The 18,011-nt window shown below is 43.9% G+C and overlaps 1 protein-coding gene across 1 annotated transcript; it reads left to right on the top strand.

The window, feature by feature from the left end:
* The first annotated feature begins 14,708 nt into the window (after positions 1–14,708).
* Positions 14,709–17,990, top strand: LOC116427555 (uncharacterized). The gene is made up of 2 exons (XM_031978032.2): positions 14,709–16,335; positions 16,419–17,990. Exons 1-2 carry the CDS (start codon positions 14,800–14,802, stop codon positions 17,988–17,990), a joined length of 3,108 nt encoding a protein of 1,035 aa, XP_031833892.1. The 5' UTR covers positions 14,709–14,799.
* Positions 17,991–18,011: the final 21 nt, after the last annotated feature.

The following is an 18,011-nucleotide window of genomic DNA, read 5'->3' as shown; positions in this document are numbered from 1 at the left end:
GTGCACCAGATATTACGCGCGGACGATAAAACTTCCTGTTCCGATGCGCGTGCCGCGCGTTCGGCTGTTCTCCCTTTAACTAGCGAATTTAACCCCTCGGAGGTTAACGATAGACCTACCGACCACTTAGCGGATTTTTTCAAATTTCTTTGTAGAAACTAAAACCGTGGGTTCATTATTTCAATTCATTATTTCAAGTTACTGCATCGGCATCTTTCGTCATTTCTACAGAAAGAATTTATACAATTTCAGACATTGCGAAAGAAGAATGAGGAAATGGGTCATTTTGACATTTACCGTTTTACCGAAAATTTCGTTTCTTTAGCCGTTATTGCACTAACACATTCGCTGAAAATTAAATAGTGGCCAGCCTGGGTGCCAAAAATTGATTCCAAAGAGGCCAAAATTATTTCTTCGTTTATTATGCGTAACGAATTATTATTTTTTATTAGTTACTTCTTCCCCTAAAACTGTCGTTGGATTATCGCCATTCTTATTTTATCCGAAACAGTTTCAGTTTGAGAATTTTATTAAACTGGTAACTGTGTATTTTACGTGTTCCCATTTAAATGTTACAAATCTACATGTTAGCTATTTTTTCTAAACCATAAATCAAGTACTTCTTTTCTATTGTCGATTGCTAACGCGTAAGGCGGACGTGGCAAGTGGAATAAGTACCACATTCTTTTTGTTCCAATAAATTCTTAAGGTTGAAGTGTTTCCATCGAGCACAGTTGTGAAAGAAATCGTAGGGCAAGGGGTTAATAGATCTCGCGACCAGCAGCCCGGGAAAAACAGGCTTCCGCGAGAATTAATTACGTCGACTTTCTCTAATTGGCCGCGACGTGTCGTCGACCGCGCGCGAATCACGTGTTCGTCGAGAAATGTTAGCGGCCGAGCGCCGAAAACGGCCGGGCCGCGCTCATTGGCCTTAATTGACCGACAGAAAACCGGAACACGCTCGCACAATCGTTCCCCGTGACCCGGTTTACCTGTCAATCTCTTCGTCCGTGGAATAATATTTGCCCAAACGGACGATGTTTATCCGAGAACCTTTCACCTTCGTGCTACACCGTGCGTGCAGGGTGCGGCCGAAAATAGAGCACAATAGGACTCCATTTATACGAACTCATCGGTGAACAAAGTGTTCACGTAACTGAATAGTTCGTATAATAGAGCTCCACTGATTTCTCCTGCGATCCGTGACTTTTCGAATAAATGAACGTAGGTACTGATATCTGCAAGTATCGCTGCTTTCAACAAGACTAAGTATTATATAAAACTAGTTATAAGTAAAATTTAGGAAGAGAAATAATGTTACATCTCCACGTAGTTTCACGCGAAATAAAGATTCTGTTTAACATAAAGAGAAGCTTCCGGGATAATTCCTTTACCGGTTACAGCAAGCTTTCCAAAACGCCTTGTACAAATAGGACTCGTTTCCCTTTGCTACTATAGAGTTTAATACAAGAACTATCCGTATCCATAAAATAATTTTCAAGTATCGATATTAGTATTCCGGAGAAAATTCGATAACTTGGAAAGTATGAACGATACAAGGAAATTCTTCAGACAAAAGTTGTAAGGTACAGACCTAAACGTCTGTTATATTTTCAACAGTTATATTTTCTTCTACATTATGGGGATATTACGAAGTTTTTTCAGTAAACAATGGATATTCTGCATTTCGATTCCAACGTTATCTAAGTAGAGCAACGGAACTTGCACAGAATATGTATTTTTCAAATGAAAATCATTTTGTACATCAGAGAGTACTTAGCAACACATTGGTCATCTCCAATGTTCGTTACGCGAATAGTCGAATTTTAGAGTTTCGTCCACAGGCTGCTGTTCGCCGGCCAGGTTTTCCGAATCGCCGACCCGTCGACGACCGTCGAACAAACGGACGAACACGAAGAACCGTTCGATCGGTTCCACAGAGATTTCGCGCGCGATCCCCACGCGGAAATGATAAATGCACGATCTAACGACGACGACCACGACGACGACGACGACTCTATCCCGCTGTCACTAACGAGCTGTCACACGGTGAATTCCTGCGCGGCCGTGTCGGTGACGCACACGTTACACAGACGGTACGCTCGCGACACCTGAGATCTGTATCTGATATTTATTTATGCGAACCGCCCCGGCCCCCGTACAAATTAAACGAACGCGCGCCGAGAGAGCTATCGCGGCATTCGTCACCGCCGCACGAGACGGTTTTTTGCTCGATCTTTCTTTTCCCGCGATTCAATTTGCACGTACGAGGATGACGCGACGCTGCGATCGGATTGCTCGTCTCCATCGAATTAGGAACGAATGAAGTTGGTTCTGTGATCTAGCCGTTATTTGTAACACTAGGTTCACCGGCGTTTATTGTACGCTTTACGCTATTATTCTTAGGAAAATTGATATACGTTCGTTTAAGTACTGGAAATTAGGGATTTAACCATTTGCGGTCCACTGTCCAGTACCACTGGATATATTCCATTGACACGCGGTTCTTGCGATTGCAATTCACGTAGGAAATTGTTTTAAAGATACCATATGTTAACTAATTTTAAATTATAATTTGCTTTCATCGGCGAATAAATGAATTCATTACAATTGTATTTTTTTTCATTTATTTAAATTGACTTATTTCGTTCTATAAATTGACTTGGACCTGCCTACTAGCACTCTAATAAAATCAATGGACCGCAAAGGGTTAGAACTGTGTAGAGTATTAGGATACATATTTGTGTCATTGCATCGATCAAACCGGCATAATCGTTCACCAAGTAACGTCGATTAAATTAATATCCGTCAGCTTGACGCGTTCCGTAAACCTAGTGTTCAGATTTCGCGAATAAGGTCGTAGCCTTGGAAACAGCGTAACGATGGCGCAAAGAACGGTAAACGAAAATGGTAGAATAAATAGACCTATCGAGCTTGAATGATTTCATTGTGTGTTTAACACCTTGATTGACGCATGATTTCGCGGAGCAGAATACACGAAATGAAGGAAGATATAATATTGGATTATTGAATTGAATTGCGTTATTCTCAGTGCAATGGAACGTTCGCGAATAGTTACCGTTTAACTGAGTGAATTATAGTGATTTGATTCGGTTGGTCACCGGTGACTCCTATAGTATTCAACGTGTTAATGTTCATTTGTATTTTACTTTTATATTTTTACATATTCGTATTTCAGTATCGCAGCTTCTAATTCCGACGTTAATACGTTAAGCGTCACGAAAATTTGGACCGTTTTTCCGTGGAGTTATTCTTTTGTAGCAAAAGAAAGCAGGAACAATTATTAATTATTTACAATCCTTGTAAACATCGGTCATCGGTTATCTTGCATGTTACCACTTTCAAGTAATTCAGAAACGTCAGTCATCGGTGACTGACATGGCGCTTAACGTGTTAACATTCATCGTCTATTCTTTTTGTGGCCACAGATTAAGTGATCTTTTCAAACGTTGAGAATATTAAGCTTGAAAAAATATATCTTCCTTATGAAAACATGTTCTTCGCTCGGTACTTGATCCGTTAAACGAATCGAACCTTTAGTTTTATACAAATTTTTGCAAACAAACGCCGAAGGATTGCAGAAATATCTGCCGCAAGTGAAGGTAGGATCCGCAGATCCTACGTCCCATCGCGATCGTACTCACCGTTTCGCGGCAACCATATTACACACCGTTTACAAGTAATTACAAACTTAATTTAGACATTTAGAGGCCACTCGAGAGTGCTCTCCGCGATCCGCTCATAAATTCCGCCGAGTCCTTCGAGGTGTCCTTTCACAATGTTTCATTCTGCACAGCTCGGTGGCTCCCCCGTTGCCCCGTAGAAAATTCATATCCTTGAGATTCTTCGAGTTCCCGTGAATCTCTGCTCACCTTCCAGAAAGGAAACCACGTGTACGGATCGAGCGAGGTGCCTGCAAGTTGAAAAAGATCCGTCGGACGCATCCGCGCGAGGAGGATGATAAAAGAACGCCGATTCGCAGCCCTCCGGTCAATTGAACCCATTCGCTACCAGCGTTTCTTTCAATAAGTCCCCAGGGTACAATATTATATTAAATAAAACAGAATATCGTCCTTAGAATATACAGATAATAATTAAGAAAAATAATCTTCGCAATTTCCTCTGCATTATACCATGCGTGACGATATTAAACTCGCGTCAATGTAATTGACCCTTCTTCGCGCAACATATGAAACATTAATCGTCGTGTTAACACGTTCGCTACCAGCGCTTATTAAAATATTAGAAAAATGAACCTGAAACGAGTCATTGAGTTCCTAAACATAATGTCGTAACTTATAATTTCTAATAACGATATGTATAGGATTAATTTCATTGACATTATGTAAAATATAGCATTACGGCCGTCGTAAATATGCGTCACTGGTAGCGGCCGTGTTAATCCACACGTTTCAACATATTACACAAACACCAACCTTCCTCCACAAAGCAGCCTCGAAATCTTTGCGTTTCATACAGTCCTTTCAAAATCATGATCATCCGAAGTGAGAAACTTTCAATTCGCCGTTCGAAACATTTACTTTCTTTCACACCAAAATCTATATCTGTATCTAAACAATCCATTTATCATACACAATTTCGCGTTTATAATTCCTTAACCCCTTGTCCTACAATTTATTTTTCAACTATGATCGACACAACTGCTTTGCCATTAATAGTTTATTGAAAAGAGAGACAACTTTTAGGTATACTCTATTCCTGTGTTTGCTTTAAATTATAATAATTGATAACAAAAGGATATTTCATTTGTATTTAGAATAATTGACTAACATTTATATTTGTTAAGTTCTCCTTAAAACCTTCACCGCGAGCCTCACACGTTATTATAAGGCGAAGGGTGAATACTACGGTACGGTGCTATAAGAATTTCGTCCAAAGGCGTACGAATTCGTCAGCTTCTCAACATTCACCTTTCCGGGATCGAGAGAGCCAAGGATCGTCCGTCGGCGAGGACACCATCACTCTTCGGAACCGTAATATAAACATAACCGGGCTCGTTTTGCGCGTTTTCTCCGTGGCCACGGCAATTCCGTCGACATCCTGCATTTAATTAAACAAAAAGTCCGCTCCCTCCGTATACACGCTCGCGACCACGATGGAATCTTCCCACCAACGGCCGGGTTTCGATAACGTAAATACCAGCAGCCTCTCCTTCATTTTTCATTCTTTCCCTCGGCTTTAACCTTTTTTCTCTCTCCCCCTCCTCCCCCTCCTCCTCCTCGCCCTCCTGTGTATCCCTCTCCTTCTCTCCGTCGCGCTTTCTTCTCGTTTCCTTTCAGTTCCCCCGTCGTTTTATAATCGCGTCCAATTGCACCGGCCAGACCGGTGACGGGGACGACGTGTCAAATGGAAGTCGCGTGTAATCGCCGCGATACGTTCGCGTATCCGCGTCGTCCGCGATAAAGAAACGAACGCCGTGCGATCATTGATAAAGCCATTTCGATCGACCACCGATCATCCGCCTCGCCGATGCGGATCGCGTCGTCTTCTACTACCCAGCCTACCGTTCCAACACGATCCACCACGGCGGTGTTACGCGGATCGATCACCGATCGACGGCGGCTAATCGGGCGGAACTGGTGTTCCAGCCGCTACCAGATGCCCGCGAAACTATTTTTACATTTCCGGAATTCAGAGAGGTCGGGGACGGAGGATAAAAGAGATAATGGGGCGATGGTTCGTCGAAGAATCTGTTTGCGATTGACCGACGAATTTCTTTAACGCGTTACATACCATTGAATCACTAAAATTCATTCGAGCGGACGATTATTTGGAAATGTTCTTACGTTAGAAATAATGCTACCTGACGCGCTGACATTCAGCAAGAACGCGCAATGACAACGCAATTCGACTAAATAATCTGACGTTACGGTTCTTTCATTCTCTGTACTTCGCTTCGTGAAATCGTGCGGTATTCGACGTGTCAAGCATTTTTCTTTCCATTCTTGTAGTGCATATTTGACCAATACTGAAAACAATTTTCGAGGTTCTCGTTCGACGCGAGTGTATTTACACAGAGTTGTGCGTCACGGAATATCAAAAGGCTAGGTTCCCGCGAGGAGTATCGATCGAATTTCAATTACGGAGAATCCGTAGGCTCCGATGAATAGCCTCGGATCGCGGAGAATGCCTTGCTCGGCGCGCCTGATAACAGTAATCTACGAATCCACAATCTCGCGCGGAAGAATAAATTCGACGGGCAGAAAACGGAAGTCGCTGAATGCCCACAATAAGGCAGCCAGCCGACTAACGAGTCCCGTGGAACGCCGTTCCAAAGGATCCCCCACTGTTTCGCCTGTCGATCGGTTCCCAATAACCGACCATCATCCACGCCGACTAACGAAACGCATTTTTCTTTTCGTTTACCATCGAGAATCGCTTTGCATTACCGGTTAGCCAATCAAGGGCCGCACGAAAAGAACGCGCGATTCGAATTGATCGTTATTCCTACGAATCATCCTGTCCCGTGACGCGCGGGGAATACCCGGGCAAGAAACAGCCCCGTGTGTATACACGGGGTAATTACTTAAAAACTCTTTTAGCGAGTGTTAATCCCGGTCTACGGGCAGCAATCTGCCGAGTAACCGCTGCTAACTGGCCGGCCGCGGGGTAATGTTATGTTCGGCGAGACGGCACGAGGCGGCGCGCTAGCGTAAAAATGGCCGTCGTTAGGATACGCGTCCGTTTGAGGGAAAGACTATCACGAGCTTCTTTTTCTTTTACGTTGCATCTCCTTCTCTATCAACAATGAGAATCAATTTGGATTCTTTTTGGCTGATCTGTTGGCTTAGTCCCCTCACAATGAAATTTCCTTCATCGAAGAGATACCCTATTATTGCAGGCTAAATTCAATTATCTATAGGTCTACGTAGCCCTGTCATTTTCTAGATTGCGACTGTGTCAGAACGATATGTGCGAATCCAGAGATAGGAATAATTTAACAAATTTATTGAAATTATGTATGTCCCAGAGAAGATTGTATGTGTAATGAGACATTATAAAAACACAGTTTCGAATGAATAAAATTATCACCAGCTGGTCTCGAGGACGATGAGTTTGACAATGATCTAGGGCAGTCTCGATACAGCGTCCTCTCGCGAAGAAATCTTCGCAGAGCAACTTCCAAGTTTACCCGAGTTTTACATCGAAACAAGCGTGTACCCTAAGGTCATCGACGTCCCGTCGATTCCTCACCCCCGCACTCCCCTCGCGTAGCGGACACACCGTATTGTTGTTGTTCCTGGTTCTCCTATAATTACTAATTACAGGCTCCAACAGAAGTCACGGCTCCGGAAGCGAGCGGATCGCCATGACTCTGCCGGCGCGCGCAGCGTCTCCTCCGTCCACGTCCAACGTTTAATATCCTCGGCGGGATTGTCTAATACAGCCGAGTCATTGATCGACAGAAGGTAGGAGCTAGTTTGCTCTACCACGAAGCAGGAGCTCCGGAGGTAGATTAAATTTCCTGTACGATACGGCCATTCACGAATACGCCGGTGAACCGAAATAAGAGGAAAAAAGAAGGAGTCTGCAAGGAGGAGAAAGGGGGACGGTTAACAGATGATCGAGCGATCAGCGATGCAGCCCGTGTGTGTCGTCGCGGTTTCATGATGATGGACGCCACGTCCCGTGATTTCCATGGAAAGAAGATGAACTTCCGTGGGGATCGACACGGTCTTCCTCGCGAAAAACTAGTAACCGCTTGGTAAAAATCTCGCCGGTGAAACGGTCGGCCATTGAAATCACCGTGGTGCTCGAGCGGAATAACTCGCGTACGACGCGCCGCCTTTGGGATTTCAGTCGCCACGAATTTGGATCGCCTTGAAAACCGCAGAAACGTTTTCGGTTTTTATGGCTTTGACGAACTGTGGCTGATACCTGTCGCATTAGGGGTCCGTGATTTCGGATTAAAGCGATATTTCGTCGGAAAGAAAGCGTCGCGAATCCGTAAAACACTGCTCGATCGATCCGTGAACTTTGAAATCGACGGTGCTCAATAGTTCTTTTTACAGTTATTTTTTGTCTAAAACAGCAAACAGTAACCGGTAGATCATTACACGAACAAAACGCATCGACGCGTACCTACTTTTCTTCTGTTCCCTGTCTTTTATTTTTTTTCGCCTGAGTTTATTCGCATTCGCTTGATCGCTACGGGAACAGTCGCTCTGCTGTCTTATCGATACACGACCGCGGACGTAAGAAGATCGATCGGTGAATAGCCGAGCAAAATGATCGAATGAATAACAGAGCAGGGTGGAGCGTGAAGAAGATAATTGAATGAGAAACGGGGATTTTTATCGGCGACGGTTCCGCGTCGATCAGCCGCGATGAAAGCACCAGTCGAGACCGCGGCTCGAATGTGCTCCCTCTCTTTCCAACGCGGGCGTCCCTTCTTTTCCTTTCTTTTCGTTTTTTCTTCTTGCTTCTCTCTCTTTCTCCCTCCGCCGGTTACCACGCCGGCTGTTCGTACCGATATCTCGAAGCTTTCCCGATACTATCCGGAGCCTCGATTTATACAATATCGCTGCTCTTACTTTCCGTTTTATCCCCGCCTCGTTACGCCGCGTCGCTATCATCGATCCGGCTGAACACTTTCGCCTTCGACGTGCCCGCGCTCCGAGAGCGGAGCCTTCGTCGAGAGGCTGTTGGAAACCTGTGCAATAAATGACCGGACTGCGGATCTTTTACCGCGTTTATAGCATTTTCGATCTTCTGGCACGCCGGTGCGCCCCGGAGGGAGACACTCGGGAAAAAGTTTAATGGGATTTTTATCCTCTTTAGAATATAAAGCAACTCCTATTTGGACGAAGACGTTTGTTTCCAATTCCGATTTTCTTACTGTTCTCTCTTTTTTTAGAAATTAGTCCACGGATGCCTGCGCTCTGGCGTACCCACGTATAAATCCGGGATCCATAAATGACCGAACGAGCCAATTGTTTGTTAACAACGGGATATTTTTCTTCCTTCCCGGCGACGCTGTCTGTTCGACTCGACCGACGCTAAATCGAAGCCTGCCCTAAAACAGATAATTTCCCGGATTCATTTGCAATCTGAGAAAAACGGGATAATTGGCAAGCTAAATAGGACGAATGGGACTGTGGCGAACGAACAACGAAAGAAATGAATGTGGCCTGGAAGGGCGTGGTTCGACAAGGGGGAATACTCTGGCCTAACCTAATCTTTACGACCAGTTACCCCGACTCCTAAACCTTTTAAGGCCGATACTGGTATTATAAATATGGCGGATTCCGTCGAAGCATCAATGTCACGCGGACTTCGATCCGGAAGTTACAGTAACGAAGTCCATTTCCTGTCATTTACAGGCTGAAAAGAAGATTGTCAGGATAATCTGGCCGCACGGCATTTTCACGGGATATTCTTTGCGACTACATCCGAAAGGGTAACAGTATCGCGATATTTCCCTCGGAGTCTATAAATGTGTCTACCGTAATTCCGTGATCCACGACGACGGACATTCTTCTGCCAGTGCGAGACTGTCCGGTGCTAACGTATCATACGAACCGTCCCAAAGATAGTTCTTCGTCACGCCGACAGCCCGAGCATTTGCATACGACTGCCCCGGGGGACGTTTGTCTTCGCTCTTACAAAGTTTGGGAACAACCGTACTTATATTTATAGATGTTGTAATACTTACGAACTCAGGGACCCCATCGCGAGCCGCCGCGGCGGCAGTTACGTAACGTTTGACAACTATCGCCGGGCGGGCTCTTCTTAAACGCTTTCAAGTATTCCGCGAGCGATCGTTGAACTTAGGACTCCGCGGAGATTATTCACGGAATATTTGATGTAAGAATACCTCGCTACGTTCACTTAAATTTCGTGTATTCAAACAGAAGGAAAATAAAGCTGCATAGTGAGCTTGGACCCTATAGCTTCTGCGACGACGAAGTTGACCGCCATCTTGTCGCTCGCGTTTTACCGACAGAGTCCTGTTGCCGCCATTTTGTCTTGTCACGAACAGAGGTTAACTTCGTATTGCGCAAGTTATCGTTTTCTTCAATTTGCATCAAATTGAGAATTGAAAATTCATGGATTGTAGAATATGTTTAACGGTTGAATTGTTCAGTTAACGTCTAAGTGTTTTCGAACAGTTATCCATTTGTGTCACTTTGTCAAATTTCAACGAAAGAGATTCTAACATCACCTTTAGGATTCAGTATAGCTCATGATCCATAGTCGCGCTTAGCGACTCGGCAAGGCTGTCTACCGATCGAAATCAATTAGGGATACGAAAATCAATTTTGCACGGTCGTTGGTGCTCTGATTGGCTAATTTCAGGGTCTGATAAGTCTGCATCGTGGCCGTTCGCGGCTGGAAGGCCGTGCTCGTCGAACGAATCGATTGATTGTCAGTTATGGATAACGATGGATCATCGGGATGCGCTGATACAACGCCTCGGTTGTTACGCCGCGTTTCGGTATCACGGATACCTGCGGATAATAATAGATTCGCCGGTTTCTAGGTACTGTTCGGCTTATCCGGGGCTCAAGGATAGTCAATTTGTTAGGTATGTTACGAGAACGCCGCGCAAATATCATCGATCCGTTACATCCTTTCCTCAATTAAACATCTCAAGAGCCTGCGTCGACGCGCGATCACGGTTACGTAAAGGCGTAGCGTACTCCGAAGGCTTCACGATGAACGTTACAACGCTCTTCGCGAACCGTTTCATTCGTCGGAAGCTTGTCACTGGATATCATCTTGTCGGCATACAAGCTTCGAGACTCGAAAACGGATAATTGTCAGAATGTACAGCCGCATGGTTGGCAAATAATTTCCCGTCGCTACACGAGTCAAATATCTTTAAGTTACTTACGGTCCGACGATAATTGAAAATCTTGAAATCCAAGTTTGAGAAACGACCCCAAGACTCTCGATTATTACGATTCCACATTCGTGCAATAATCATTCTATTTTATTAATCTCGTCCAAGGATCTGTGCGCGCAAATTTCTATACACGACCCGCAGCGGTCGTGTTAAATATATTGTATTATATAATACATTTACGATCGGTATTTTTGCATGGTAAATAGTTTCTCACGGAGCATTCTACATCACTGTTCCGTTGGTGTAACATAACTTTTCAACTGGTCATTAGAGAACGTCGAGAGGAATCTCAACACTTTCGACGCTGCGTTGAAAATTTTGCTTTCGAATAGAAGCCTGTGCAATCTTCGTTCCCTTCTCCGTATAAAAAGGAAATTATGCAATTGTCACGCATGGATATACGACAGCAGTCGTTCCTATAAACTCGCGCGGTTCGCTTCTCGAGGATCTTAAACGCTTTTTACCGTGTCAATTTTTCTATCCTTACACACCGTGCACCGGCGGAATACGAAACACGCATAGTAATTAAAATTATTCTCGACGGGGCATTCGCTTCGCTCGGGGAACGCTTTGCTCGCGTTGAAATCGCCAGAAACGCCCCGCAACGTTTGCGCGGCGGTGCATGCGTCCGGCGATCGCGTTAAACGGCGCGGCGATGCCCAAAAAATAGCGGCAAGAAGCGTATGAAAACGTTGTCCAAGGAGATTGCGGAACGACCGCGGCAAAGAAGAAGGGGAAAAAGAAACGGAAGGAAGATCGTCGAGCAATGATCGAGATTAATTATATTAATATCCAGGCCATTCTATTAAGTCCCCTCTAATGACGACAGACACGTACGTAATTGGTAAACGATTAGCAATTAAGTTTCACGGTCGGCGGTAATAAAATGGACACAAGAGGGGAACAAGGGACAAGGAACGGGGGCCGCCGGTGAAAAATAACGCGTGAGAACATCGCGCGCGCGCCGGCGTTGGACGGCATCGACGCCGGGGCAACAAGTTACCGTCCCTGGCAAGAAATCTAATTATGATTGGCTCCCGGTATAAAATATAATAATCCGAGCCGACAGATACAGCAAACATAATTTCACGCTCGCACGGAGAAAGTAATTTGGCGCTCAATGAAAGATGAAATTTCAATTGCGGTTAATTACAGAGGCGAGGCACCGTGGAACGGGACGCTCCTTCCTGTTCTCGCGTGAATAGAGAAATGATGCCGATGACGGATCCGAGTTATGATACACGGGGGATCGGCTAATTACTAGTCCGCCTGTCCTCCCCCTCGCGGCGTTACTTATGCCGGCCGCCTCGTGAATCATCGCTATGGATGATGTATGTATTGGCCGCGAAAAACGAGGAATTAAAAAACGAACGGAAGAAAACACGCTCGAGCCCGGCTAGACGGTGCCCTCGACCCGCCCGTCGAAAGAAACCGGTAACGACGCTTTGTCACCGTTCGACGACCGCCATTTGCATTCGGCCGAGACACGCGGGAAGTGAATGACGCCGCGTCACGGGGAACGGAGCTTCGCGCCTATGCACTCGCGTGCAGTCGGGGAACAGACTAGAATCTTAATTCGAGAAACGAATCTGCTTTGTCGATCCCCTATATCGTAACAATGACTCTGATGCGTTGGTTCTGCAAATATTGGATTCTCCTTGCGTATCGACGAGGAAAGAATTAATTAATAAGCATTCCAATGCAAGATACTTCGAAATGAGAAATTGTTTCAAGAATGTCTCTCTTCTTGCTCGTCGTCATGTTTCCCTATCGTATTCTTCTCTTGTTCCTCGAACGATTATTCAGTTCTTGAATGAAGAAAAGATATTTAGCGGAAGAACATCCTCGCGGCGGTTAGGATGCTCGGTTGAAACTACCCGATTCAGCAGCTCCAAATGGCAAAAATCATCGACCATCATCCGCAGCGTCTATTAGTTTGCGTAACGCGAACATTCGCTGAGGTATCGGTTGCAGCTAGTAATCGATCCCGTAATTACTTTGAGTCGGCCGTAACGAGGAAGGCGTTAAACGAGACCAAGAACGATATCTAGGAAGTAGAACAATGAGATTGAAACGGCAGCGGAAAATTTGTTCCATTGCGGTTTGCCGTTCACCGGCGTGCGCATAGAACTATGGCCGAGGTGTAGTCGGGCGAACGAAAGCGTGACAATATGCAGAGAGAAGCCGAGGAAGGAAGGACAACGGTGCATTTCCAATCGATTCTCACAATGGCGAACGACGTGTAACGCGTTAATGGGGACACCGCTGTTTCGAACGAGACCTATTTTTCTTGGTCACGTCGGGCATAATAAAAAAGCGAATGCGTTGCTCGCACGGGTGCACCCCGATTCCTCTATGCAACGTTGCGAACGATTGGGCTACCGATCCTTTAGCCCTTTTTGTATTCAACTTGTTGAATTATGTATACATTTACTATTCTTACGGTTTCATTTTATAATCCTTAGCTTGGATATTGAGATGAGATCCGATTTAACAGCGCGTGATTAGAATGCAAGTAAAACTGTTATTATCATGAATTATTTGTTATTTTATATTACGCTGTTGTATTGTAATTGATTACTCGGTATTACTTCAACGTCTCTTTTCTTTTTCTCCGATTTCCTCTTTCCTTGGAAGAGAATTTTATATCAAGAGACTCGACAACTGAGATGTATTACACAATAGCTTAACGTGTGTCCATCTCGGTAATTAACACGTTGAATGCCATGGGGGTCCAACCAAATAGAATTATTATAGTTCACTCAATTGAACGATGATTATTTGAAAACGATTCTATATTGTAAATAATGCTATATAATACGGTGACATTCAGTTAGATGAACGGGCGATAATAATGATGCAATTCTATCAAATGATTTAATGTTATACTTCTTCCATTTCGTGTATTTTGCTCTATGAAATCGTGCGGCGTTTAATGTGTTAAACAAAAATTTATAAATGTCATGAGGGTGGCACGCGGATCCAAGGAAAATCTAACGATACGAATAATTCTTACCGAATCGCTCATAATGCACAATGCAAACTGTGGCAAGAATTATTCATTCTGTCGTGACATCTATAATGAAACTGTAAAACGATTAGCAAATGTTACCGACAGATGCATGAATAAATTATCGGAAGAGACAATTTTGTCAATATTGATACCATTACCGACAACGGATAGGATATATTCGATTACTGACGAGACTGTTGGTACCTTCGTCGAACAGTTTGAAAGGTTTGCCACTGATGTCGACACTGACGATAATGCTAAATAATGATTCCCGCCACAGTTTCTAGGTTATGTTATATCGGAAACATCATTATTTCTCCGTTGGTTGTTTTAATGCAGCAGCTTAAGAACTATATATTGATCTTACAAATACTTTTTAATTTGAATTGTTTCTTGTCACAGAATTTTGTAAATTTTGTGGTGACAACACGCAAGACAGACATTGCAAGCTTATGAAGTTCATCAAGCAAAATAATCAAAGTTGACCTTGGACGACCGAAAGCATGTGACAAAATTTTATATTATATATTTATCTGTACCTCGTCTGTGATGTACAAGAAAATTGTATTTCAGATTGTTTATTACTTCCATTACTATCTACTAATATATTACTATCATATGGCAGTGCTGAAGGATACTATTAAAAATTGTGACACAAAAGGATATTACTGCTGCTATCGATTATTTCACGAGTAATAAAAAAAATAGATAATTATTTTGATCCCAGAAATATTCGAAAAGTCCCGGGGAAATGTGCTCAGGTGGCTCCACCTGGTATATACAAAGCTTAATTGCCAGAACAGGGTTGACGAACTATATGTAGCGGGCTTTTGCCTTCGATGGCGGCGTTGTTGCTGTGTGTGGACCCCTACAGAGCTGGCTACGGGGCAGTCAAATGTCTCGTAAAGGAACTCCCTCCGCTTGCAAGTCAAAACAAATCCCGCGAATCTTTCGTAATCGACGTGGTTTGTGTTCGGTACGCGGTTGGCCGCACGGAGATGTCGGCGTCACGGGTGAATCGTCTTTAGGTTACGGTGAATCGAGTCTGTTGGCCGCTACGCCGGACGAGGACAAAAGAGAGGAAACAAATAAAAAAGGAAAACATAAAGCGAGAGGCGACAAGGACGAGGAAGAGACGACGGTTCCCTACCCAGAGAAGGTTTGGATAGTAGAGGGTAATCGAGAGATTAGCGACGGTGTCCCGGATCAGTCTAGCGTCGTCGAGTCATCAATCGGTAAAGCCGCCGATGTCGAGACTGTAGCAGACATCGAGAAATGGTTGAAGACACGTACGGAGTCCGTGTCGAGCATGGATCTCGACGCGATCAAATCGGGGGTCGAGGAGGGCGTCGACCGGTACCTGGGCGAAGAACTGCAGCACGCTTTCCTGGAAAAGGACCCTGACGGTTTGTCAATTGACATCGATTTGTCCGATAAGAAACTTAACCTAACTTACGATCCGTTATTACAAGAATTGCAAAATGAGAAGCTTCTCGACGAAAAGGACGGTTTCATACTACCGGAGTTTCAGCTGGATCATTTGGATCCGTTGGCTCTTTCTCCGGACGATATGATGGTGGCCGGTGAGATCTTGCCGTCGACCAGCGCACAACCAACTCTTAGTGTTCCAAATGGAGATGTAGGTGGGATGTGTGCAGAGACGGAGCAGAACTCTTTAATTAGGAAGGGCATGATCACCGACGATCAGGAATCCCTTAGTAAATCTGCACAAGTTGTTATCGACGACTTACACGTCATAGAGACTGCAGACAAAGAGGATAATATTAAGTCTCAGAAGAATGGCAGTACAAATCTTTATATGCAGGATCTGGGCGTCGAAAATGCAGTAGATGAATTGTCGAGTGAAAAGTTAGTTGAGGATGATGAGGATAATGTTATAATTGATCAGTTGAGGACTAGAACTAAAGTCAAGTTGGAGCCTAGGATTATTAAAAGACGTAGGAAGTTATCGGAGACAGAGGAGAAGAAATTAGATAATGAGATTAAAATATCTGGAGAGGATTTTATAGACACTGAAGATGGTGTGATGGCTGTTGTAGCAATATCCACTGATAAAATTTCAAACATGACACAGATTGTTATCAACACTGGAACGGAAGAACAGATTTACCAAGGGAAGACTTCTGAATTAATTGAAGCTACCGGGAATTTTCCCAAATTACCAAAATTAGATACTTCGGCTGCATGGAACAGCAAGGTAGAACAAACTGACAACCCAAATAATCATGAAATGGTGATATCTAATGCTCTAGAGGAACTAGGCATTACTGATGATAATTTACAACCAGTATCTATTACGGAGCATGGAAAAGTGTGGGTCTGCCCAAGAGACGACTGCTGTAGACAATTTAGTAAGCTTTATGCCTTGAAAGGCCACTTATTAGCTCACTATGGAGTAAGACCCTTTAAGGTAAATACATCTCTATATTCTTATATTAATATTTTTTACTATTTATATTTACAGCTTTTCCTTTATCTATACTTCTGTTTCAGTGTGACTTTGAGGGATGTGCATGGGCATTTTATTCAGAATTTAAGCTTAAGCGGCACAAAGAAACACACTTGAAACGTAAAGACTATGTATGCGAGGTAGAAGGTTGTAATCGTCGATTTACAACAATTTACAATTTATGGAGCCACGCGAAGTTACATAGTCGGCCAAATAGGATAGTGTGTCAGGTGCCAGACTGCCAAGAGAAGTTCCAAACGAAGAGGGCCCTAGAACTGCATATGAAATCCCACGATCAAAGTCATGCTCCATATGTTTGTAAACATGAAGGGTGTGGGAAAAGATATTATAGTAGTAATGCTTTGACCTCGCATCAAAGATGCCATAGTTATAAAGAAGTAGATGTAAAATGTTCGTGGCCAGGCTGCGGAAAAGTATTTGACAAGCCATGCAGGCTCAAGGCGCACACGCGTTCCCATACTGGTTGCAAACCTTATCTTTGTACATTTCAAGGCTGCCAATGGGCTTTCTCGTCCTCTAGTAAATTAAAGAGACACCAGAAGAAACATACCAATGAACGAAAATTCGTGTGCGATGTTCCATCATGCGGGAAAGCCTTCATGAGGTCTGAACATCTTAAGGAACACAGACTGACCCACAAAGAAGGGAGATACTTTCAATGTTTTTTATGTAATGCTAAATTCTCCGCGAAAAGTAGTTTATATGTACACATAAAAAAGCATCAGGTTAAAGAGGTACTAGAGACAAATCCACGTGACTCTGTTAACGGTCAAAAGCGTGGCAAAGTAAAGGAAACTCAGTGCTCCAGGGTAAATCCGGTTGTGAAGTCGAAAAGAAAGTCAATAGACCTGAATGTAAATACAACTTGTCTGGCCTCACCCACTACCGAGGAACTCGAACTGAACACCAGTCTAAGGAATAATAATGAAAATCAAATAAAAGTTGAACCAGTGCCTCCGCAAGATCAACCTAAGACATTGTATTACTGTCCGGTTGAAACGTGTACACGGTCGTACACTACAAAAGCCACGTTAAGAGCACACATGTTGAAAGTACACGGTACCCCAGTTGAAGAATGTGATAAATCCTCGAACGTCGTATCTGGAAGTCCGGTTTGCAATATGGACTACATTTTATATACCGCGCCTTCAGTGTCGGAGCCCACGGATCAAATGATAATGGTAGCGCCGTGTGATGCTGTCATCCTTAGCACTTCCAATGAAACAGATCGCTCTCTACCAGAACCAGAACCACCACCTCTTTCTAACGTAATGAAGACATCTGAACTTCCTTCAAATATTACAACGCATCATCAGTTATCTCATCAACAAGTGAGAAAGGACCAGGGGTCAGCGAGAACCGACTTAACGTTTTCTGACGTATGGAAATTAAAAACGAATGGTGCTGTGTTAGATTCTGGTGTTGGAGCATCTGATGTTGTATTAGGTGCAAGTGATTTAGAGGAAGGTCTATTGCTCACAGAGGAATTGCCTTCCATGTATTATCAAGACGATGTAGTAGGAACAGAGTATCAGGTACTGTTACTTGACTCAGTACCACCTGAAAGTACTATAAATCTTCGGGGACTTGAATAATAGAAAAGGGTGAAAACCGAT

This window comes from Nomia melanderi, chromosome 8 (assembly GCF_051020985.1).
Source record: "Nomia melanderi isolate GNS246 chromosome 8, iyNomMela1, whole genome shotgun sequence".
Taxonomy (NCBI): domain Eukaryota; kingdom Metazoa; phylum Arthropoda; class Insecta; order Hymenoptera; family Halictidae; genus Nomia; species Nomia melanderi.
The sequence above is the reverse complement of the archived record's forward strand: the minus strand, read 5'-3'. Positions and strand labels throughout refer to the sequence as shown.

Bases quoted from the DNA above. Each gene is read 5' to 3' on its own strand.
- LOC116427555 (XM_031978032.2), top strand. From the start codon at position 14,800: ATGTCTCGTAAAGGAACTCCCTCCGCTTGCAAGTCAAAACAAATCCCG. The intron at 16,336-16,418 runs GTAAATACATCT...CTTCTGTTTCAG, and splicing joins ATGGAGTAAGACCCTTTAAG to TGTGACTTTGAGGGATGTGC.